Source organism: Hemiscyllium ocellatum, chromosome 11, assembly GCF_020745735.1.
Source record: "Hemiscyllium ocellatum isolate sHemOce1 chromosome 11, sHemOce1.pat.X.cur, whole genome shotgun sequence".
Classification (NCBI taxonomy): Eukaryota; Metazoa; Chordata; class Chondrichthyes; order Orectolobiformes; family Hemiscylliidae; genus Hemiscyllium; species Hemiscyllium ocellatum.
The window spans coordinates 45,206,839-45,232,570 of record NC_083411.1 but is presented as its reverse complement, the minus strand read 5'-3'; the positions used below and the strand labels follow the sequence as shown (position 1 = coordinate 45,232,570).

Genomic DNA, 25,732 nt, shown 5'->3' with positions numbered 1-25,732 from the left:
TGTTTGACTATTGAATTGCCTTGACCATCAAGTCCTGAGGTTGGATCTTCTGGCTGAGAGGTATGGGCTTTCCCACTGTGCTCCAATATCTCCTTGAGTTGATGTGCTGAGCTGAGGGAGTGGAAAAAATCTGCTGGAGCCAGTATTCCAGATAATGATGAACCTTGGCATTAGATGGCTGTCATAAAGACAGTAAGCTCTGTCTCCCCAGTTGTGCTCGTATTCAATGGAGCTGCTCGACTCTGGTCAGCAGCTCTTGACATCTGGGATTCTGCCCCTCGAGTTGATGATCTTGGGAAATACCTGCTTGGTTCTTGGTCAGTACAGGGCACTTAAGTCGGCAGACCATTCCTAAAATTGGATAAATATTGGCTCTGTCGTGAATGGGGAGACTCCCATTGCTTTTATTAAATGTCCCCCTAACCCATACAACACAGTGGAGCTTGGTCCTGGATTAGAAAGGATGGGTACAGTGAACCTATTTTACCTCATGGGCAAATGTAGAATGAAGGGGCTCAATCCTAAAATTGGAATGAAACTAGGAACCATTCTCTTGTACAATTGAAATAAGTTGAGGGAGGGTGTTGCTAGAGCAGCATTAGGGGGCCTGCAATTTCTATCCCTGACCCCAATCCTACTTCGACAACACTACAGTTCGATCACTTGTATAATACCGTTGGTGTGCAAAACAGGTTCCAGGTATCCTTATGCAACCGTGCATGTGCCACACATCTTGTTGTGAGAGTTTAATGTTGTAATATGTATTGAAGAAGCTTGAGCTGAAACTTGGAAGGATAACCTTTTAACAATTGCCCTTAGTGTATCTACGGAAAGCCGGGGGACCACGTGTTCACAACCAAAGCTTGTGCTACTGTTTTGCACCATCAGCAGTGCCCTGAGTTCTACACTGAGGTAAGTCTGCTCCTGTTTTATTTGCTGTGTAGAAAATTAGTCTACAAGTTTCTCCAAAACTCTAACGCCGAGTGTCCCGTTGCTTGGTGTTTTGATTTTCTTATAGATTAAAATCGAGCTGCCTGTGCATCTCCATGAGAAGCATCACCTCTTGTTCACGTTTTATCACATCAGTTGTGACATAAATACCAAAGGCACGACCAAGAAACGTGAAAATATTGAGTCACAGGGTAAGTGTGCAGTCAACCATACGACTTCAAGTAATTCTGAAATTGTGTCCACATTCTTCTTGTCATCACTTTGAACATAATTACATGCTAACCTCTTGCTTTACATATTATGGACCAGTGGGTTCATGAGGAGGAGGTTGAGAGCTCTAGTTGTGATGATCGATTTCAGGAAATCTGCAGACTTGGATTGATTTATTTGGCAATGATCTAAGGTACCGTTGTGTTGTTTGAAAACCCAACTGGCTCCTTCCTACCCTTCAGGGATGGGTAGCCTTACCTGATTGATCTCATAAAAACCAAACGATCTGCTGATACTGGAAATCACAAACCAAAAAAAAATCAGAAATTGCTGGAAAAAACTCAGCAGGTCCAGCAGCATCTGTGGAGAGAAAGCAGAGATAACGTTTTATGGTCCAGTGAATTCTGAAGATGGATCACTGAACCCTCAACGTTAGCTCAGTTTCTCTTTCCACAGAAGGTGCCAGACCTGCTGAATTTCTCCCGTAATTTCTGTTTTTGAATTGGAGAAGGAAGATCCAAGGAAAATGTAGGTGATGAGATGAGGTGATTTTGGCTGGCACGGTGGCTCAGTGGTTAGCACTGCTACATCACAGCACCAGGGACCTGAGTTGAATTCCACCCTCAGGTGACTGTCTGTGTGGAGTTTGCACATTCTCCCTGTGTCGACCTGGGTTTCTTCCCGGTGCTCCAGTTTCCTCCTATACTCCAAAGATGTAGGGTAAAGGTAGCTGGGTGACGATGAGGAGAGGCAAAGGGAATAGGCAGACAGCACAGGGACCTTCTGTGGCTGTCCCCCTCAACAATAAGTATACCATTTTGGATAATGTTGGCAGGGGTGACCTACCAGTGGCCAGTCTCTGGCACTGAGTCTAGCTCTGTGGCTCAGAAGGAAATGGGGGACAATAGGAGAGCGATAGAGATAAGAGATTCAATGGTTAGAGGAGCAGACAGGAGATTTTGTTATTGCGAACGAGTTTCACGGATGGTATGGTGCCTCCTGGTTGCCAGGGTCAGGGATGTCTCGGATTGAGTCTACAGAATTCTTAAGGGGAGGAAGAGCAGCCAGAAGTCATAGTACACATCGGTACCAATGACGTAGCTAGGGAAAGGGATGAGGACATGAAGAGTTAATATAGGGAGTTAGGTTGGAAGCTGAAAGGCAGGACGAGAAGAGTAGTGATCTCAGGATTGCTACGGTGCCACGGGCTAGTGAGGCTCGGACCAGAGAGCGAGTGCAGATGAACAACATGGCTGCAGGCCTGGTGTAGGAGGGAGGGCTTCAGATATGTGGATCATTGGGATATCAAAAGGTGGCCCCGGTACAGGAAGAACAGGTTGCCACTGAACTGGAGGGGCACCAATATCGTGGGTAGGAGGTTTGCTAGAGCGCTTTGGGAGGGTTTCAACTAGTTTGGCAGGTGGATGAGAAAGGGAGCTACGTGTCTGAGGATGGAGTAGTTAGTGAACAGCCAGATACAGCGTGCAGAGTCTGTGAGGAAGGATAGGCACGTGATAGGGCAAAGGGGCAATCAGTGTGATTGGTTGAAGTGTGTCTATTTTAATGGAAGATGTATCAGGAATAAGAGTGATGAACTCAGAGCATGGATCAGTACTTGGGACTATGATGTTGTCACCCTCACCTCCTTCCACCTATCGCATTTCCAACGCCCCTCCCCCAAGTCCCTCCTCCCTACCTTTTATCTTAGCCTGCTTGGCACACTTTCCTCATTCCTGAAGAAGGACTCATGCCCGAAACATCGATTCTCCTGCTCCTTGGATGTTGCCTGACCTGCTGCGCTTTTCCAGCAACACATTTTCAGCTCTGATCTCCAGCATCTGCAGTGCTCACTTTCTCCTACTATGATGTTATGGCCATTACGGAGACTTGGATATCACAGAAGCAGGAACGCTTGTTGGATGTTCCAAGGTTTAGATGTTTCAAAAGGAATGGGGAGGGGGTTGGATGTAAAAGCGGTGAGGGAGTGGCGTTGCTAATCAGGGAGAGTATCACAGCTGCAGAAAGGGAGGTTGTCGAGGAGGGCTTATCGATAGAGTCAGTATAGGTGGAAGGGAGAAAGAGGAAGGCAGCAGCCACTCTGTTGGGAGTTTTCTGCAGGTCACCTAAAAGCAACAGAGACACAAAGGAGCAGATTGGGAGTCAGATTTTTGAAAAGGTGCAGAAGTAACAGGATTGCTGTCATGGGTGACTTCAACTTCCCTAATATTGATTGGATCCTCTATAATGCAAATAGTTTGGATGGAGCAGTTTTTGTCAGGTGTGTCTAGGAAGGATTCCTGACTCAATGTGTAGATAGGCTGACTAGAGGGGAGGCCATATTGGATTTGGTGCTTGGCAACAAACCAGGCCAGGTGTCAGATCTCTTGGTTGGGAGAGTATTTCAATGATAGTGATCGCAACTCCCTGACCTGTACTATAGTCATGGAGAAGAATTGGAGCAGACGGTATGAAAATTATTTAAATCAGGGAGGGGGAATTATAATGCTATGAGGCAGGAACTGGGACCCCTAAATTGGAACAGATGGTTTCAGGAAAATGCAAGACAGAAATGTGGGGTTTGTTAAAGAAGCACTTGCTGATGGTACTGGACAGGCTTGTCCCACTGAGGCAAGGAAGGGATGGTAGGGTTAAGGAACCCTGGGTGACAAGGGATGTAGAACATCTTGTCAAGAGGAAGAAAAAAGCTTACTTAAGGTCGAGGAGGCAAGGATCAGACAGGGTATCCTCACCCTTCTCTGGAGTAGTACCAGATGACTGGAGGGTGGCAAATGTTATTCCCTTGTTCAAGAATGGGAATGAAGATAACCCTGGAAATTATAAACCAGTCAGTCTTATATTGGTGGTGGGCAAATTATTAGAGAGGATTCTGACAGACAGGATCTATGATGACTTGGAAAACCATAGTTTGGTTAGAGATAGTCAGCATGGCTCTGTGAGGGGCAGGTCATTGCCTCACAAGCCTTATCGAATTCTTTGAGATAGAACACATTGATGAAGATAGAGCAGTGGATGTGGTGTAAATGCTTTAAGGCATTTGGTAAGTTTCCCCATGGTTGGCTCATTCAGAAAGTATGGAAGCATGGGATACAAGGAAATTTGGCTGTCTGAATTCAGAATTGGCCCACCCATGGAAGACAGAGATGGAAGGTATTCAGCCTGGAAATCAGTGACCAATGGTGTTCTGCATGGATCGGTTCTACTACCTCTGCTTTTTGTGAATTTTATGAATGACTTGAATGAGGAAATGGAAGGGTGAGTTGGTAAATTTGCTGATGACGCAAAGGTTGGTAGAGTTGTGGATAGTGTGGAGGACTGTTGTAGGTTGCAACAGGACAGTGACAGGAGGCAGAGCTGGACTGCTAAGTAGCAGATGGAGTTCAATCTGGAAAAGTGTGAAGTGTCTCATTTTAGAAGGTCAAATTTGAATGTAGAATACAGCATTAAAGGGAGGATTCTTGGCAGTGTGGAGGACCAGAGGGATCTTTAGGTCCATGTCTATAGATCCCTCAAAGTTGCCAACCAAGTTGATAGGGTTGTTAAGAATGCATATGATGTGTTGGCTTTCATTAGCAAGGATATTGATTTTAAGAGCCACAAGTTAATGCTGCAGCTCTAAAGATACCTGGTCAGACTATACTTAGAATATTGTGTTCAGGATTAGGTTCACTTGCTGAGTTGGAAGGTTCGATTTAAGACATTTTGTCACCATTCTAGGTAACATCATCAGTGAGTCTCCGGATGAAGCACTCCTGGTATGGCCCGCTTTCTATTTGTGTTTGGGTTTCCTTAGGTCAGTGATGTCATTTCATGTGGTGACATCATTTCCTCTTCTTTCTCACAGGGGAGGTGAATGGGATCCAAATCAATGTGTTTGTTGATAAAGCTACGGTTGGAATGCCATGCTTCTAGGAATTCTCGTGCATGTCTCTGTTTGGCTTGTCCTAGGATGGATGTGTTGTCCCAGTCAAAGTGGTGTCCTTCCTCACCACAAGAAATGACATCACCACTGGAAATAACATCACCAGTCCAAGGAAACCTAGACACATAAATGGAAAGCAGGCCATGCCACCAGTGCTTCATTTGGAGGCTCACTGCTGATGTTACCTGGTATGGTGACAAAACTTCTGAAAATGAACCTTCTGGCTCAGCGAACAAACCTACATCCAGAATCTCAACCTGAGCTACCAATCTTCTCAAAACTTGCTAATATTGTGTACAGTTCTGATTGCCTCATTATAGGAAGGATGTGGAAGCTTTAGAGGGAATGCAGAATGAAGAAAGATGAGAGGTGACTTGATAGAGGTACAAGATGATGAGAGACATATATGGAATGGATAGCCAGAGACGTTTTCCCAGGGTAGATATGGCTATCATGAGGGGGTATACTTTTAAGGTGACTGGAAGAAGATATAGGGGAGATGTCAGAGGTAGATTCTTTACACAGAGAGTGGTGAGTACAGATACATTAGAGACTATCTTGGATGATAGTAAAATGAAAACTATGTAGGTTAGTCTGATCTTAGAGTAGAATAAAAAGTCAGCACAACATCGATGGATGAAGGGCCTATACTATGCTGTACTGTTCTTTGTGCAGGTTAGGTGGATTGGCCATGCTGAACTGTCCATCGTATTCAGGGATGTGTAGGCTAGGTGAGTTTGTCATGGGAAATGCAGGCATAGGGTAGGAGGTGAGTCTAGTTTAGGTTTTCTCACAGGGTTACTGTGGACTTGATGAGCCAAATGGCTTGTTTCCACACTGTAGGGATTCTATGATTTGCACTTGCAAAGAGCTGGCAGGGGTCTTATCAATTCATCCGTGCTGACTAATGCTGGAGCATGTACTATCTGACCTTCTGCCCCTGAGCACACACCATATGGTATCTAATACTCAACCCACATGCAATCTGCTTTTGGCATCACAGAACAGGCACTGAATGGCTTCTTTCAATGGTGTCAACATTCTATAATTTGTGGGCTGGTGCCAGTCAGTTGTTGTAAAATAAAAAGTCTATTTGTTCGCTTGTGTCCTTTAGGAAAGTCCATTTGCCACCAAACCTGATTCCAAATGGCAAGTGACAACAGTCCCACATAACATGCAGTTGACTCAGTGCCTTAAGGGTCATGGTAGGTGAACAGTAATACCCTTTTCCCCAGAACAAGTGAAACCAGGTGTAAAACTGGGTATTTTACATTTAACAGCAGTGAAAGTATTGATAGATGAAGAGATTTACTGAAACTTAAAGAGCACTGTTATGGTTGTAGAACTATCACCAGCCTTTCTGTACTGAGTTAAGAGTGTAACAACTGTGGAATAAATCATCACTAGATTGTCAATGGGGACATGAGAATGTTTGTCAGTGATCAGGATAAACTCATGATAAAGAGCAATGTCCCAACATTGTGTGTCTCTGGTCATGAGATATGTGAAGGCTTTCTTGGGGACTGGAGTGATGGTAGGTGACAGTCACTGTCCATTTAGGTGTAATAGACCTTTCTTGTTTATGAATTACAGCTCTGTGTATTGTTTGAATTCAGATTGAGACAAGTCAAACAAGTGCTTGACTGACTTGAAAACTCTGTTGAGTGAAGCCTGTCTAAGGGTAGAGTTTTCAAACTTATTTAAACTTTTAGGGGCACTCTTTAGCAGCAGCTGCAGTTTCTTATCACCCTCTCACCCCTAAATCAGAGAGTGGTGGATTCAAGTCCCATGACAGACTTGAACCTACAATTTTAAACTGACTCTACCATGCACTACTGGGGGAGTATGGCTTTGTTGGACATGACCACTTTCAGATGGAGCATTGGATTATGGGTCAGTCTGCTGTCTAAGATTGAACTAAAAGATGCTATCATTGTTAAGTGTTTTCTTGGCTCTTAACTATTATTTCTGCATCAACCAATTTTTTTTTGAAGCAATTACCTGGTCATTACTCCCACTGCTGTTTCTGGGAGTTTGCTCTGTGTAAATTAGTTGCCTTACTTCCTTCATTACAGCAGTGAGTACACTTCACCATGACTCTATTGGTTGTAATGTGATTTGGGATGATCCTAGGATTGGATCTGGCACTACAGGAGTAGGCCATTAGCTGCTCAAGCATTCCAACATTCAATAAAGTCATTACTGATCTGTGGCCTAAAAGCATTTACCTGTTTTTGGTCCATATCCCTTAATAACTTTGATTTTAAAAATAAATGATCTATTTTAGATATAAATTTTTACAAATGATTCTCCATCCTCTACCAGTTGTGGAAGAGACTTCCAAATATCTACCACTCTTTAAGTGTAGAAGTGCTTCCTAACATCTCTCCTGAATGGTCTGGCCCTAGTTTATCTTGATTTACCCTGTCTTTTCCTGTCAACATCTTGAAGATTTTGATCAGTTCACCCCTTAACATTCTAAATTCTAGAGAAAACAGGTTAATTTGTATAATCTCTCCTCATAACCCCTAAAGTCCAGGTATCATTCTTGTAAACCTATGTTATATTCTATCCAAAGCCAATGTATCCTTCCTAAAGTGTGATGCCCAGACCTGCTCACAGTACTCCAAGTGGGCTCTAACCAGGGTTTTGTATGACTGCAGCATAATTTATGCATTCCAATACTGCAGATCTCTAAATATACAGCCCAGCATTCCATTAGCTATCTTCATTAATTTCTGCACTTTTTTGTGGTGTTTTAAAGGTCTGTGCACCTGAATCCCCAAGTTTCATTCAAAATCTACAGTGTTTAATTTCATACTATGTATAAAGTATCCTGATTTTCCATTCCAAAATGGATAACCTCACACTTGCTTATATTGAACTCCACTTGCCGCAGTTTTGCCCATTCAACTATTCTATCAAGTTTCCTTCTGTAATTTTATGCTATCGTTTACATAGTCTACAATACCATAGGACTCAGCAAATTTGGATATCCCACTTTCTAAGCCATTACTTAAGACATTAATAAATAATGTGTATTATTATTGTGGGACACCACTGGTCACATCCTTCCAATTTGAACACATACTCATTATCCCTGCTTCCTGTCACCTACCACTCGACCAATTTCCCAGTCATGTCAGTAACTTGCCCTCAGTTCCTTGGATTTCTACCTTGGTGAACAGTCTCTTATGTGGGACCTAAACAAATGCCTTCTGGAAGTCCATATAAACAATATCCATAGACATTCCCTTCTCCACTACCTTAGTCACCTCATCAAACAAATTTCATGAGGTTTATCAGGCTTGACCTTCCTGTCGTGACTCCATGCTGGCTCTCCCTGAATAACTGTTCAAAGTTAATTGACCTCATGCTTGATTATAGACTGCAACAATTCCACCCCACAGATGTTAGACTAACTGTTCTGTAATTTTCTGGTTTTCTTCTCTCATCCTTTCAAAAAAGTGAAGTGTCATGTGCAATTTTCCAATCCAGAGGGAATACTTCTGGAACTGGGGAGCTGTGAATGATTATAGATAGGGATCTGCAGTGTGTCCCCATACTTTGTTTACCACCCTCAGGTAGAAACTGTCTGATTCTGGGGATATGTCGTTCTTTAATTCCATTAATTTCCTCATTGCCGATGTTTAACATGTTAATTTGGCCAGTCCCTGTCCCCAGTTCACTATTAATTTCCTCAGGACCTCTGGCAAGCTATCATCCTTTTGTATTGAAAATACTGAGGCAAAGTAATGATTCAACAAGTCTGCTATTTCCCCATAGTCAGTGACAGTACCCTCACTTTAAATCTTTAGCATGCCAACATTGATCCTGACTACTCAATTTCCCGTTATATAGCTGTCATATTGATTTTCATATCTGCGGCAAGTTACCTTTCATGATCCCTTTTAGTGGATCCTCTAAGCTGTCTGTGACCCTTTGCTGTGTTTTTTAATCTGTCCCATCCAGCAGGATCTATGTTTTTTTTCCACATTTTTTAAGCTCTTTCTTTTCATTTGTCTATCTCTTTACTTGTCCATTACCTTTCTTTCTGTGATTTGGAGATTTTCCCTTTTGCGTGTATTGTATTGTGTAAAATATTTCTTTAAACATCCTCCACTGGTCTGTAAACAGATTTTCCAAGTTTACTGTGGATAGTCTCTGTTTCATCCTGGAAAAATGAGGACAGAGGAAATAAACAGGCAGATGTTACACCTTCTGAAGTTGCAGGGGAAGGTGGGTGTGGGTGTGATGGGGTTGGGGCAGAGATTAGATTAAATACTTAGTGTGGAAACAGGCCCTTCGGCCCAATAAGTCCACACCGACCCGCCGAAGCGTAACCCACCCAGACCCATTCCCCTGCATTTACCCCTTCACCTAACACTACAGCCAATTTAGCATGGCCAATTCACTACAGGCAATTTAGCATGGAGGAAACCCACGCAGACACGGGGAGAATGTGCAAACTCCACACAGGCACTCGCCTGAGGCGGGTATTGAACCCGGGTCTCTGGCGCTGTGAGGCAACAGTGCTAACCACTGTGCCGCCCAGATGGGTGTGGGGTTTTGGGAGGGAAGGAAGAGTGGACCAATGTGTCCCGGAGAAAACAGTCCCTTTAGAAGGCTGACAGGGGAGGGGAATGTGTAGCTGGTGGTGGCATCCCACTAGAAATGACAGAAATAGCAACTAATGATCCTCTGGATGTGGCTATTGGTGGATTAATAGATGAGGACAAGGGGCACCGTATTGCTGATGTTAGAAGGAAGATGCGGGTGAGGGCAGAAGTGCGCAAGATGGGTTGGACCTGGCTGAGGGTCCTGTCAACTACGATGGTGGGGAATCCTCAGTTGAGGAAGAAGATGAATATTTCAGAGGCCCCTTGTCAAAGCTGGCATCATTGGAACAGAAGCAACAGAGACTGATGAGCTGTGAGAATGGGATTGTAGTGGAAATTGGTGTCCAACCTATCCCTGGAAATGGAAACAGAGATGTCAAGGAAGGGAAGGGAGGAATCAGAGATGGAAGGGGTGAAGGGGCGAGTGAGGTGGAAATTGGAAGAGAAATTAATAAACATTTTCAATTCTGAATGCAAGAGGGAAGTGGCACCAATATGCTAGAGAAACTTTGTTGGTGGGAGCCATAGTAGAACTGGAACAAGGAAATGTTCCACATATCCCACAAAGAGAAAGGTATAACTGAGACCCATGATCACAACTTTGACCTGAAGTAAGTGAGAGCAGTTAAAGGAAAAGTTGTTCAGAATGAGAACGAGTTCAGCCAGATGGAGGAGGGAGGTCGTGGATGGAGATGGTTCAGGCGTTTCTTCGAGCAAGAAGAAACCAGAGACCATCCTGATGGGGGTTGGGTGTGTAAAGGGATTGCACGTCCGTGGTGAAGAGGAAGTGGCTGAAACCCACAAACTGGTCATTCTGAAATTGCTGTAAAGTAAAAGAGGAATTGCAGATGTAACCACACCAGGAGAGAAAAAAATGAGTCGAGGTTGGAAGAGATGAGTTCTGTAGGGCAGGAGCAAGCAAAAACAAAGGGGGTCTTTGTTTTGGGAAGGATGTAGAAGTGGGGGTCTATGAGGGGGGGCTGTCTGGTGAGGAGGGAGAGGAAGGGCGGGGGTTGGTGGGAGAAGATCTCCAGATGAAATGAGATTGGTGAGCATTGTGGACATACTGGCCTGGTGTTCCATGGTGGTGTCATGGTCCAGGGGAGACAGGAGGAAGTTATTAACTTATTAATAAATGAATTAACTCAAAATTAATAATAAGCAGTAATTGTAATTTGAGATTATTATGAATAATAATTACAATAAATTAATTAAATCTTGCCCATTTCTCATTACTTGTCCCCTTATTGTATCCAGAATATATTGTGGGGAAACTATCGCAGACACGCTCCAGAAATTCACTACCTCTCAGACAGGTGTTTGTCTGTCTCTCTGATATTTGAGCTAAAATCCCCCTTTAATCTGACTCTGGCTTTGCTATACACTCGCCAAATTTCTGCATTTATGCAAGCTAGCATTTTCGAGCTGCTACCAGGAAATCTGTACTCAACACCTGTTACAGTTTTAGATGCTTTATTGTTCCACCCATCTGCTCCACCTTTTCATCTTGGCTGATTTGTTTATTCCTGATGAAGGGCTTATGCTCGAAACGTCGAATTCTCTATTCCTGAGATGCTGCCTAACCTGCTGTGCTTTGACCAGCAACACATTTGCAGCTGATTTGTTTCTCAATCCCATTCTCCCTGGAACCCTTGATCCCCTTACTAATCTGGAACCTATCTATCTCTGCCTTAAATATACTCAATGACTTGACCTGCATACCCTTTTGTGGTAATGAGTTCCACAAATCAACTACCCTCTGGCTAAAGAAATTATTCCTCATTTCAGTAAAGGTTGTCCCTTCACTCTGAGCCTGTGCCCTCGAGTCCTAGTTTCTCCCAGAGGAAACATTTTCTCCATGTCCACTCTATCCAGGCCTCTGAGTATTCTGTAAGTTTCAATCAGATCCCCCTCATCCTTCTAAAATCCATTGAGTACATACACACAGTCCTCAACCACTCCTCGTATGTCTAGCACTTCATCCCCAGGATCATTCTTGTAAACCACCTCTGCACTCCCCTCCAATGCCAGCACATCCTTTCTTAGATTTAGGACCCAAACTACTCTCAATATTCCAAATGTGGTCTGACCAGAGCCCTATACAGCCTCAGCAGTACATTTCTGCTCTTGCATTCTAACCCTCTTGAAATGAATGTGAACATTGCATTTACCTTCCTAACTGCCAACTGAACCCGTATGTTAATGTTAAGAGAATCCCAAACTTGGGCTCCTAAGTCACTTTGTGCTTTTACCGAGTGGAATATATCCTATGCTTCTGTTCTTCCTACCAAACTGCATAACCTCACACTTTCCCACACGGTATTCCATCTGTCATTTTTTCCCCGCTGTCCTGTTCTATCTCCTTCTGCAGTGTCCTTGCTTCCTCAACACTCCCTGATCCTCCCCGTCTTTGTGTCATCTGCAAACTTAACGGACAATGCCTCAGTTCCTTCATCGAGATTGTTAATATGTAGCATGAATAGTTGTGGTCCCAAATATTACCCCTGCAGAGGTCCACAAATCACCAATTGCCATCCTGAAAAAGACCCCTTCTCTCTGCCTTATGCCTGTCAGCCAATCCTCTATTCATGTCAGTACCTTTCCCTAACACCATGGGCTCTTATCTTATTTAGCTGGCTCCTTGGGTCTAAAGCCTTAATTGATGCTTTACCCTCATCATATCCTCCCTCCCCATTGAAGTACTTTTGTTTCTAATCAGTAAGGCTACTTGGCCACCTCTGCCATTTTCCCAGTCTGTTCTATAATCTTATAAGGGGAGATGATGGCCTAGTGCTATTGTCACTGGACTGGCAATCTCGATACCTACAAAATGTTCTGGGGTCCCGGTTTCAAATCCTGCCGTGGCAGTTGATGGAATGTGAATTCTAGAAATAAGAATCTACTGATGACCATGTCAATTGTTGGAAACACCCATCCGTTTTCTAATATCGTGAAGGGAAGGAAACTACTATCCTTACCTGGTCTGGCCGAAAAGTGACTCCAGACCCATAGCAATATGTGTGACTCTTAACTGTCCTCTGGGCAATAAATGCTGGCCTAGCCAGCAATGCCCTCATCTAATGAATGAAAGAATAACCTAGTATATTTAGTCTCCAATGCCAAAGAATCCTACAGCTGTGTTTCAATAATGACTACTGTATCATGAATTTGTCATAGAATCCGTACACTGTGGAAACAGGCCATTCAGCCCATTAAGTTCTCACTGACCCTCTGAAGAGCATCCCACCCAGACCCACCCCTATCTTCCCTGTAACATTGCATTTTCTATGGCTAACCCACCTAGTTTGCACGTCCCTGGACGTTATGGGCAATTTAGCATGGCCAATCCACCTAAACTGTACATCTTTGACTGTGGGAGGAAACCAGACCACCCAGAGGAATCCCATGCAGACACAGGAAGAATATCTTTGTGGAGTTTGGACAGTCGCCCAAGGGTGGAATCGAACCCAGGTCCCTGGCACTGTAAGGTAGCAGTGATAACCATGGAGCCACCATGCCGTGCATAATCTCCAATTTGAATTTGTGCTTGCAGTTCAATTAATTTATTTTTAATTTGTAAATGCAAATTCTTTGTTTAATATGTCGGAAATGTTTTAAAACACAGCACTGAAATATGTAAACTGAACATCAGGCGTCCCTTCGAGTGACCGTAGAACTCAGTACATTTCTCCTCCTAAATCAGTGCTTTTGCTGCTTTTAAAGTCATGGATTATTTTTATTGTAATATTAATGTAGGCTTTGTTTTACCTTGGGAGGTAGTGATTTATATTATTGCCTATCAAACTTATTAACAGTTGGTCTATACAGTGCTGTCAATCCTCTGGTGTTTGGAGGAAGTTAATGAATGAAATCATAGATTCCCTACAGTGTGGAAACAGGTCCTTTGGCCCAACAAGTCCACCCCTACCCTGCGATGAGTAACCCACCCAGTCCCATTCTCCTACCCTATTACTCTACATTTACCCCTGACTCATGCACCTAACCTACATATTCCTGAAACACTATGGGCAATTTAGCATGACCAGTTCACCTAATCTGCACATCTTGTGGGAGGAAACTGGAGCACCCGGAGGAAACCCATACAGACACGGGGAGAATGTGCAAACTCCACACATGCAGTCGCCCGAGGCTGGAATCGAACCGGGGTCCTTGGCGCTGTGAGTGCTAACCACTGAGCCACTGTGCCACCCCCTGTTATGGTTACGGTTTTCTGAGGTGTACTTTCATTCCCTCAGATAAGGAACATGCCCATAATGCTGACAGAGGAAACTGAGTATTGTGTAGAGATTCAATAAGTTCTGAATAAGATTAGAAGCAAAGTACTATGGATGCTGGAGATCTGAAGCAAAAACCAAGTGCTACAGAAACTCATTATCTGTGGAGACAGAAACAGTTTGCTTTTGATTCTAACATGACCTAATTCTGAAGAAATTTCATTGGATTTGCAAATTTCACTGTTTTGCTCTCCACAAATGCTGAATAAAATTGATTTTTTTTCTGTTATTTTTCACTCTGTGTCACTCTGGATTGCTAAAAAGGGATATGATTTGCTTTATTTTAATTGTCCGAGTACATCACCATATACAGTGTCAGATCGAACTTTTATGTCCAGAGTAGAGCTGAAGTCCTTATTAAGTCTTAATCAGATTGGCTCAGTTCTGCTGGACCGATCGGCAATGTTTACACAGCTCAAATGTGAGGGTAACGTCTTGTTTTCTTATATTGCATTGGTATTGGACAGTATGTTTTGGAACTTTTAAAATCAGAGTCCAACTGTCAGAAGATGGTTTGGAATTTGCAGTCTTATTAATGTTGTCACATACTGTGATGGGGAGTCCAAATGCTGCCACCTTTTGTGATCAGGTTTTGTTTTGTATCTTGTTTAGTTGGTTATGCTTGGCAGCCATTACTGAAAGATGGAAGAGTGGTGACATCTGAGCAACATTTGCCCGTGTCGTCTAACCTTCCTCCCGGATACCTGGGCCACCATGATCCGGACAACAAGAAGGTGAGGTGTGCAGTAAGGAGCATATGTGAGTGTACCCTCTGTCATTGCAGTAATTGTTGGTGTATCTGTTAGTTTAATATGGAATGTGGAGATGTTTACTTAACAATACTTCTGTTGTATGATGCAAAGAATTTACAATGGGCTCTCACGTTTCCCTCTATTTAATGACCTGTGTCGTTGAATGGGGGTAAAAGGTTTTTCCTTTATTTAATCTCAGTCGGCAGTAGGGAATCCTATCACTGATTGATATGATCTGTGCCATGGTCTGAGACATTTGTCCTCATTCACACTTTGGGCCATCTCTCACCCTGAAGTATTGGAGCAGATGGGGCAACATGGTGACTCAGTGGTCAGCGCTGCTCCCTCGCAGTTGTGCAGGTTCGAAGATGTGCAGGTTAAGTGAACTGGCCATGCTAAGTTGTCCATAGTGTCCAGGAGCATGTAGGCTAGGTACATTAATCAGGGTAAATGTAGTATAATGATTCTAGGTAGGAAGCCCTTCGGAGACTCAGTGTGGGTTTGTTGGACCGAAGGGCCTGTTTCCACACTGTAGGAATTCTATAATTCTATAATGGCTGGGTTGTCCATCTCTGTGTGGATTAGGTTGAATAATGCCCATTGTCCTAAGGTGACAGTGATTTCAGCTCTTTGCTTGTTGATATGTTTATGCCTATCTAGATTGTGGGTGGATGCCAGTTTTATGGCAATAAAATGCTGTCACCCTGAAAGGCCAGTGTGAATTTGATGGCTTTCCTGCTGGGGTTTTGAAATTGTCATGAAAGTCAATGCTCCTTGTGATGTTTTTGATTTCCTGGAACACAATACTAGTGTAGGGGAAAGTAAGGCCTATAGATGCTAGAGATCAGAGTCAAAAGTGTAATGCTAGAAAAGCACAGCCGGTCAGGCAGCATCCAAGGAGCAGGAGAATCGATGTTTCAGGCATAAGCTCTTCATCAGGAATGGGGGGGTGGGGGCGCCTAAAGGGCTGAGAAATAAATGGGAGGGGGCTGGGGCTGGGGGAAAGGGAGCTAGGAATGCGATAGGTGGATGAAGGTGGGAGATGGATGGTGATAGGTTGGAGCTCATAGGTAGGAAGGAAGATGGACAGGTAGGACATTTCAAGAGGGCGATGTCGAGTTGGAGGATTAGATCTGGGTGAGGTGGGGGAAGGTAAGATGGGGGCACTGGTGAAATTCTAGCCACCTGATAATTGGAGGAAGAACACCTTGGGACATTCCAACCACATGGCATCAATATCGATTTCACCAGTTTCCACCTCTCCCCTCCTCCCACGTTATCCCAGATCCAACCCTCCAACTCAGTACTGCCCTCTTGAACTGTCCTACCTTCCCACCTATGTTCCTTCCCACCAATACGCTCCAACCTTCTCTCCAACCTATTGCCATCACCCACGCATTCATCTACCTATTGCATTCCCAGCTACCTTCCCCCCCCCCAGCCCCAATCCCCCCTCCCGTTTATCTCTCAGCCCCCTTGCGCATCTCCCCACATTCCTGATGAAGAGCATATGCTCGAAACGTCAACTCTCCTGCTCCTCAGATGATGCCTGACCAGCCATGCTTTTCCAGTGCCACACGTTTTGACGCAATAGTGGTGTGATGATTGGCAACATGGAGTAGCACTGTGGCCTACCGTTTGGAGTGAACTTGAATGTACTATTGTAACAGTGTTCAGCTATATGGCCTTAGGGCAGTGCAGTATGCAACAGCAGGGTTGACTTTGTTGGGCTCCAACTCCCTCTGGTTCTCCTTTTAAATATCTAGAGTAAACACCAACAAGTTCCCACATGCCTGTTTGAAATGTTCTTTATGCTTACGTGCAAAATGAAACAGCCTCCAAGGCAAGGATCAACAGGTCATTCAAGGGTAACCTACAAAGTTTTCAGGGACGCATTTCAGTAAATTAGACTTGAAGCTTCTTCACACTTCTCCTGCACAACATTAATAATGGCACATCGATGGCCATGCTGCAGAAATCAAAGAGCAAGCATCTTGAGAGGAGATATGAAGCTGAGGAGGTTTATGCATGTGGATTCGAAAGTTGGCATTGGGGTTAGAGAGCCCACATAATTGTTGAAGATGAGTGAGTGATTGGCAAGCAGCAGATTGGCGAAGTATAGGAGATCTTGGTATAATCATATCTGGGGGGAACCAAGGAATATGTAAGGGAAGTGGAGGGTTGAAATGCGCAAAGGTTGAGTCATATTGCAGAAGGAAATAACTGGTCTCGCAGTGGAATTTAAAACTGGTCAAATACTTCAGGCATGACAATGGGGGGCAATAACAGGAGAAGTAGATTTAAAAAAAAACAGCACAGGTACACACCCTTTAGCCCTTCAACCCTGCATTGACACATTTTGCCCTTCCATACCAAAACTGTTCTCACATACAGGATCTGTATCCCTTCCTATTTATGTATTCATCCAGGAGCTTCTTGAATGTTGCTATTGTGTCTGTTTCACCATCACCTCTTTGTGGGAAAAACCTTCCTCGCACAGCTCTTTTAAGCTCCCAGGTAGAAGCGGGTACTGCAGATGCTGGAGATCAGAGTTAAGATCAATGTGGTGCTGGAAAAGCACAGCAGGTCAGGCAGCATCCGAGGAGCAGAAAATTCAACATTTCGGGCAAAAGCCCTTCATCAGAAATGAGGCTGGGAGCCTCGGGGGTGGGAGGGGGGTGGGGCTCGGGAGAAGGTAGCTGAGAGTGCAATAGGTGGAGGGAGGTGGGGGTTGAAGGTGATAGGTCGGAGAGGAGGGTGGAACGGATAGGTGGGAAGGAAGATTGGCAAGTAGGACATGAGGATGGTGCTGAGCTGGAAGGTTGGAAGAGGGGTAAGGTGGGGGGAGGGGAAATAAGGAAACTGGTGAAGTCCACATTGATGCCATGGGGTTGAAGTCTTCCAAGGCGGAAGATGAGGCGTTCTTCCTCCAGGCGTTGGGTGGTGAGAGGGTGGCGGTGGAGGAGGCCCAGGATCTGCATGTCCTTGGCAGAGTGGGAGGGGGAGTTGAAATGTTTGGCCATGGGGCAGTTGGGTTGATTGGTGCGGGTATCCCGGAGATGTTATCGGAAACACTCTGCCAGAAGGCATCCCACCAATTCTCACAGCTACCAGGATTACAACTCCTCTAATGCTACCTCCTGCAAAAATGCTATCCTGCATTCTCAATTCCTCCGCCTCCACCGTATCTGCTCCCAGAATGCACCAGTTAAATGATGAACTTAACTACTGAACTTTATTTCAATTTAAACCAGGCAGGTTGACTCTGGTCAAGGTATTGCCCTGATATATTAACCGGTGAAAGGCTGTCATTTATTTCATTGAGTTGAAATAAATAGAATGTGTCTATATGCTCCTTCTGTCTGCAAAGAGGAATTTTACAGAGCTATCAAAAAAGAAAAGGACTGCTCAAAAAGTAATGCTGGCACAGAGAGATGGGCACAATTGTGGGGCAATTCATTTGTAATGGTTAGAGGATACATACTGGGTTAAAAAGTCACTCCAGGGTCATGCTCCATAAGGAAAAAAGAATGTACTAGAAGATGAGAGGAACATTCATCAATGGGCATAAATGCCACATTGTGTACTACTTGTATACATTATCTAATCTGAGGTGAAGTTTCAGGTAACGCAGAGAGTGTGCTATATTTTAGGAGATGGTCTCTTTTGAATGTGCGATGAAACTAGCAGCAACTTTCTTCAAGTGAGTGTAAAAAACAGTTGGTGAAAAATGAAGAAACAGTCCTAGTCAATTTTCATCCTTCAACTGGTACGGGCAAGTGCAGGTCAACTGCCCCCTAACCACATTGTCCTTGCTGTATGTAAACTATGACGATGTATCAACCAACACCATTCTATCTTGCTCTTCCTGAGTGACTGTAGTGTTTTAAATTGAACTGTCATGATTGAGTTTATAAAAGCTTTTACTCCAGTAAATGGCCCAAAGTTCTCGATGATTACTACCTCCGAACTGAAATGCTCAAGTATTTTATCGGTGGCCTTAAAACATGAGGTCATGTTAGTCTTTAATCCCACTCCAGGTCCTTTTCCATGGAGTGTTCATGTTGCAAATTACTTTTTGTCATTAAAGTTAGGGTGTCTTTTGTTGACAGTGTCACAGTCATTACTGGGTCATGTGAAAGGAAAGAAAGATTGTATGATGAAATCAGCCAGGGTCATAACTGGGCCAGTTTCTATAAACTTCACTGTTTTTTGAGAGGACTGACATCCTGCCTTAATATCACTGTGAATCTGATCAATTGTGCAATTTAATGTGTTCAAAAGTAGTTCAAGTCTTTGTCATTCTCAGAAGCTGTCCTTTCCCAAACTGCACATCAGATGAACGAAACTATAAACACAAGATCTATATCAGTTATTGCACTAACTCCTGATCTGAGATTTGGGCAGATCATTGAAAGGAATAGCTGTCCAGAAGCATACTTTTATACCTCAGGTTGTTGTATTGTAGCTTTGTTTATATTTTGCCTGAAAACATTTGGTGTTAGGTCACAGTCTTGCATTCACATAACCTGCATTCAACATGGCTTTCATCCAAGGCTTGTGAATCATCCCAGTTAGTAGCTGTTGCAAGGCGATAGGGACGCCGAGCCAGGAGCAGAGACTAAAGCATGTGTCAGTTCAGTTCTGATCCTAGTTGTGGTGCTATTAATTGTGTTGGTGAGAGCATGAATGAGGTATCTAACTGTAATCAGAAGAGCAGTGTAATTACTGTGTTTCAACTGATGTGCTGCTCTGCTACATCATAGTGTTCCGTCTCTGCCCCTGTTGCCTGTTGTGTTTCCTTATCTCCCCCCCCTCCTGAGGAAGGGCCCTGCTTGAGTTTATATCCTGCGATGTGGTTGTCCTTCAGCGTTGCTCTAGCAGTTCTGTGTTTGTATGTAGATATGACCCAGGAGTGTCTGCGGGATGCTTACTCATTGTGGGGGTTAATGTGTAGTAATCTTGGCTGGAATAGCCTATGAGAGCCATAGCTTATCAAAATATTAGATTAGATTAGATTACTTACAGTGTGGAAACAGGCCCTTCGGCCCAACAAGTCCACACCGACCCTCCGAACAGCAACCCACCCAGACCTATTCCCCTACATTTACCCCTTCACCTAACACTACGGGCAATTTAGCATGGCCAATTCACCTGACCTGCACATCTTTGAACTGTGGGAAGAAACCGGAGCACCCGGAGGCAACCCATGCAGTCACAGGGAGAATGTGCAAACTCCACGCAGAAGTGGGAATTGAACCCAGATCTCTGGTGCTGTGAGGCAACAGTGCTAACCACTGTGCCACCATGCCACCCTGAAAGAAGTAGCTGACAAGAAGCCTGCTTTTATGACTCGGGTAGTTGTATATGAAGCTGACCATAATGATACAAACCTGCATACAGCTTTCAGATCAGTTTAATTGAAACATGGTACAGGGTGGGACAGTTTGCTTTTGGTCAGTGCAGTATGTAAACATTATTGGGACCTAAATTCTTATGTTGGGGTTTTAATGGATGGCAGGGTTTATATAGATGGGCCATTGAATATTCCAGTTATCCAACCACCCTGATTGTCAGGAACTCAGATATTAACTTTGATGGGCATCGTAAGCTTACTGTTTCTGTGTTTGCTACAGGAGTTACTAAGAAATGATCACGAGGACTCAGTTTACTTTTCTTTTGATCCAATGGTACTGAAGCCATTTGTAGTAATTTTAACTTTACCACTAAATCGGCCTCAGACAGTGTGTGTGCCAACTGTCTCTCACTGGGTAATTTATGTACTCAAGATTATCTTGATGAATGACAGTCCTGTCCTAATGCTCTGGAGAGATTTAAACATTCAGAACTAAACCACATACTGAATTTACTGTAAATAGTAAGAAGTAAATTTACAGCAGGTTAGAAAATGATGGTATTTGTTTGTCTTTTTTGCTGTTGTCCTTGTCGAAATGTCTCTGGCAAAATATGACCTGCAAATTAAAAAGGCACATATTGAAGCCTGATTGTGGGCCCTGACAATGCAGTCTCCACTGAGAGTATAGTGGAATGACTGAGGAAGTGTGACATCATGCTTGAGAAGGGACTTTAACACAGACACCATCTGTCACGATAGAGAAATATTAAAATAAGCCTCAGCCCTATTAACAGAATAAATAAATTATCCTGCTGTCCTGCTGGGGGTCAACTATTTTATGTTTCAAAAGGACTTGTTGAGATTTTCCTGAAGAATTTTGATTTCCTGGGTTCCTTGTTGGTTTTCAGGAGCTCCTTTGCTCATTCTCATTAACTCGGTCATTAGGTGATGTGGTAACATTGCTTTATTTATTTGGTTTCTTCGAGTTTCCGTCTTTGGATAGATAAGAAAGCAGAAATATTAAAGCCTACATGCAGCAAAGTTATCAACAAGATGTCAAGTGCTCATGCGCACAGAAGCAGACTCACCAGGAACTTTTAAAAGGGATGCACTTTGAGGGGTAAAAGTAGCAACATTATGGGCAAGAGCAGGGTCTGGAACTAACAAGATAATTCCTTCGTGGTTTTGGTAAAGAAATGATGGCCCAATCTCGTGTGCTCAGGAATTTATGAATTGGTTACATCTGGTCTAATTTTCTAGTAAATTTAAAATACAGCCACTTGGAGACCTTTTTCGGATAGACAGCATCACCTTGCATCGACTTATATCTTTGATGATGTCAATGAGGTTCAGACACAAGGTACCAGGGCATACACTTATACATTTAACTGTAATGGCAGGACATCTATCTTCTGTAAAGTCAATAACCTTCCATAAAATCACTTTCATCAGAACAGATAGCGTGAACAATGTTTTCACGTGAAGGTTGTTCTTGAAATACCTCGTATGTGGCCAGAATACTGATTAACTGTTTTAGGTTGTAGTCATCACAGATAAAGGGTGTAGGATGTAAATCACAGTGGCAATCTCAATGATGTTTTAGTGTCTATGGTCAGAATCCACTCACTTGAGTGCTGCTGGGAATTCTGATTGAATACGGGATTGAGGGTTCTGAAGATGAGAGAAACCTCATGGTAACTGGTGACTGTTAATCTCCATTATCACAGGCCTGAGGCCTACCACCACCTACAGACTCTACCTCACTCTCTATATAACGATGTGCATACTTTCCCGTGTTCATTTTAGCTCCTTTGTTACCACAGATTCAACAACTCCTGTCAAGAAGGTAGCTTCATACTGGGGAGAAAATAAAAATGGAACTGACCTTCTCTCAGTTGTCTGCCTACCCTGATCCTGACCTGTGAAGACACTCCTGATACTGGCAGCATCTGTGGCTCCCTGACAGTTGCTTCTAGCCTCATTACTGGGCCACTTCTTCCCTTGGCCTTTCTTTCTTTTCCTTGCACAACCTACTGGAGGGGTTGGATTTTCGATCATAAGTTTCCTAACTGATGATGGGGACTGTTCAGTGTAATTGCTTCACCATCTCCAATCACCATCATCAACTCTGTCTCTTGAAGCTCGGTCAGCATGGAAGAGATGGAGTTTGCGACTGGGGGATCTGCTCCTCACAGATTCTGTGTCCTCTTTATTTGTGGGTGACTTCTCCCAACTTTCTTTGCCATCTTTTTAGTTTTATGCATGGATTATTTTGAGACTCCTGGTGTATTTTGAATTCTGCATCCTGGCTAAAGTTCTTCCTTCAGTCATCATTACATCAGAACAGGTAGCGTGAACAATGTTTTCACATCAAGATTGTTCTTTCCGAGTAGGATAATAGGGAAATCCCTGGTGATTACAGACCAGTCAGTCTTACGTAAGTGGTCAACAAAGTTTTGGAAAGAATTTCCAAATTTGTGGGCGGCACGGTGGCACAGTGGTTAGCACTGCTGCCTCACAGCGCCTGAAGACCCAGGTTCAATTCCCGACTCAGGCGACTGACTGTGTGGAGTTTGCACGTTCTCCCCGTGTCTGCGTGGGTTTCCTCCGGGTGCTCCGGTTTCCTCCCACAGTCCAAAGATGTGCGGGTCAGGTGAATTGGCCATGCTAAATTGCCCATAGTGTTAGGTAAGGGGTAATGTAGGGGTATGGGTGGGTTTCGCTTCGGCGGGTCGGTGTGGACTTGTTGGGCCGAAGGGCCTGTTTCCACACTGTAAGTCTAATCTAATCTAATCTAATTCGGAGGGATAGGATTTATGACTATTTGGAAAAGCATAGCGTGATTAAAGGCAATCAGTATGGCTTTGTGAGGAGCAGGTAATTCCTCACAAATCTTATTGAGGTCTTTGAGGAGGTGACAACACAGGTTGACGAAGGTGGATGTGGTGTATATGGACTTCAGCAAGGCATTTGATAAGGTTCTCCATGGTAGGCTCATTCATAAAGTCAGGAAGTATGGGATACAGGGAGATTTGACTGTCTGGATTCAGAATTGGTTGGCTGACAAAAGGCAGAGAGTGGTTGTAGATTGAAAGTATTCTGCCTGGAGGTCGGTGTTGAGTTGGGGGTGGAGGTGGGGGGAGGGATGGTGGTTCCACAGGGCTCTGTTCTTGGGCCTCTAGTTTTTATAAAGACTTGGAAAGACTTGGATGAAGAGGCTGAGGGGTGGGTTAGTAAATTTGCAGATGACACAAAGGTTGGAGGTGTCATCAATAGTATCAAAGTCTATTGCAGGCTGCAGCATGACATAGACAGGATGCAGAGCTGGGCTGAGAAATGGCATATGGAGTTCAACCTGGATAAATGGGAAGTGTTGCATTTTGGAAGGTCGAACTCGAATGCTGAATATAGGATTAAAGGCAGGATTCTTGGCAGTGTAGAGGAACAGGGGATCTTGGTGTTCAAGTACATAGATCCCTCAAAGTTTCCACCCAAGTGGATAGGGTTGTTAAGAAAGCATATGGTGTTTTGGTTTTCATTGACAGAGGGATGGAGTTTAAGAGCAGCGAGTTTTTGCTACAGCTCTACAAGTCTCTGGTGAGACCACACTTGGAATATTGTGTTCAGGTCTGGTCGCCCTCTTTTAGGAGAGATACGGAGGCTTCGGAGAGTGTGCGAAGAAGATTTACCAGGATGCTGTCTGGACTGGAGGGGCTTGCCTTATGAAGTGAGGTTGACTAAGCTCAGACTTTTCTCTCTCGAGAAAAGGAGGAGGAGAGGTGACCTGATCGAGGCATACAGGATAATGAGAGGCATGGATACAGTCAATAGTCAAAGACTTTTCCCCAGGGCAGGATTGACCGGCACAAGGGGTTATAGTTTTAAAATATTAGGAGAAAGGTGTAGAGGGGACGTCAGAGGAAGGTTCTTTACGCAGAGTTTTGCATGGATGGAATGAGTTGCCAGCGGTGGTGGTGGAAGCAGAATTATTAGGGACATTTAAGCGATTGCTGGTCATGCACATGGAAAGCATTGAATTGAGGGGTGCATATGTTAAGTTATTTTATTTTACATTAGGATTAATCCATGGCACAACATTGTGGGCCAAAGGGCCTGTATGTTCTGTGTTCTAACATCATTGACAATATCTGTGCAAAATACGGCCACAGTAATAAAGCCTGCAATGACAAACTAACTCATTTTACTCCATGCACTTGGAATGTTCTGAGGTGCAATTTAAATACTGATCTTGTTATTTTTCTCTTTAATTCTACAGCACACAATTCCTGATTTTAAATGGGTAGATGGAGGAAAACCCTTACTGAAAGTTAAAAATCATTTGGTGTCCACCATTTACACTGAGGTAAGTAGCTTCAATGCTAAAGTTAAATACACATTGACATATCTATGCATTGTATACAGTCATGTACTATTAAAGTAACAATGTGTCTGGTTCTTATGGTTGCTATGTGTGAGTGTGTGTAATTTCTGTTTTGTACACAGGACCAGTACTTGAACAGTTTCTTCCACTATTGTCAGACAAGCCAGTCAGCATCACAGGAGATCGCTGGTGACCTTGTGAAATATCTGAAGGTAGCTCATCCTGTATATTCACTTTCTGTGGTGTAAATAGTTGATTGCAGTCAGTTCGAGATAAAACCAGTTTCAGGATGGGCTAATGTGTAACAGTGTGACTCAAAACAAGGGAACATGTTGCTCATGGATGAGACACCTTCTACACTAGTTCTGAAATACGATGTCTCTTCCTCATGCAAATCTGTCTGAAGATGAAATATTTTTAACCCAGGTTTAGCAGAGATGCCACATATTTTTGCTCCATTCAAGAAAGGGTCAGGTTCTAGTTTCAGGATATGAAAATACTTCTCTGTCAGAGAAAAACGTGACACATGTCTTAAAGGAAAGTAAAGAGCAGCCTGTCGCTCTGCAGTGGATTGAGTCAAGGCTCAGGAATGATCTAATTTACCAGCTGACTCTATGCCAAGTGCCAGAAGGGGAAAGGGAAGAATATTTTCTGCTGATGCTGTGATTGTTTTAACTGAGGACCGGTATTGACATTGTGTGTGCAGTGCAATTTCAGCAGCATGTGCCTGAATTACATAGTAAAGGAAAAATTACTGCCATTGAATTGAACTGATATGATTGACTACCTGAGCACTTGGGTTAATGATGATAGATGCTTGCCTTTGAATGCTCACAAGGCACAGACTCTTACCTTGCCCTTAAATTAATCTAGTTATTGTTTATGGAAATTTGATGCAAATTATTCCATAAGAAAATGACGTGCCATATTTCTTGACCCTGTTCAGTAAGATCATGTCTGATGAACCTCAACGGTGCGTTTCTGTTCTTACCACATATCCCTCAGTTCCTTTAATATCCAAAAATCCTTTGATCTCAATTTTGAATATACTTGATTATTGAGCACCTATTGCTCTCTGGTACGAGAGTTCCAACGTTTCACACTTACACGTCTCCTCAGGACTGAGACAAACTCTTTCTGAGTCCTGAATTTTAGACTCTGCTATCAGTCCTCTCAGTCCGGATATTTCAGGTGAGATTGCCTCTCATTCTGTTAAACTCCCAACAAA

At 43.6% G+C, this 25,732-nt stretch overlaps 1 protein-coding gene across 1 annotated transcript in view; it reads left to right on the top strand.

Moving 5' to 3' along the window:
• The window catches only part of dock11 (dedicator of cytokinesis 11), a 305,664-nt gene that overhangs the window by 127,115 nt on the left and 152,817 nt on the right, over positions 1-25,732 (top strand). Inside the window, exons 19-23 of the mRNA XM_060832572.1 lie at positions 820-912; positions 1,019-1,142; positions 14,628-14,749; positions 24,400-24,486; positions 24,627-24,716. Coding sequence (XP_060688555.1) covers positions 820-912; positions 1,019-1,142; positions 14,628-14,749; positions 24,400-24,486; positions 24,627-24,716 — 516 coding nt within the window. The remainder of the gene's footprint in view (positions 1-819; positions 913-1,018; positions 1,143-14,627; positions 14,750-24,399; positions 24,487-24,626; positions 24,717-25,732) is intronic.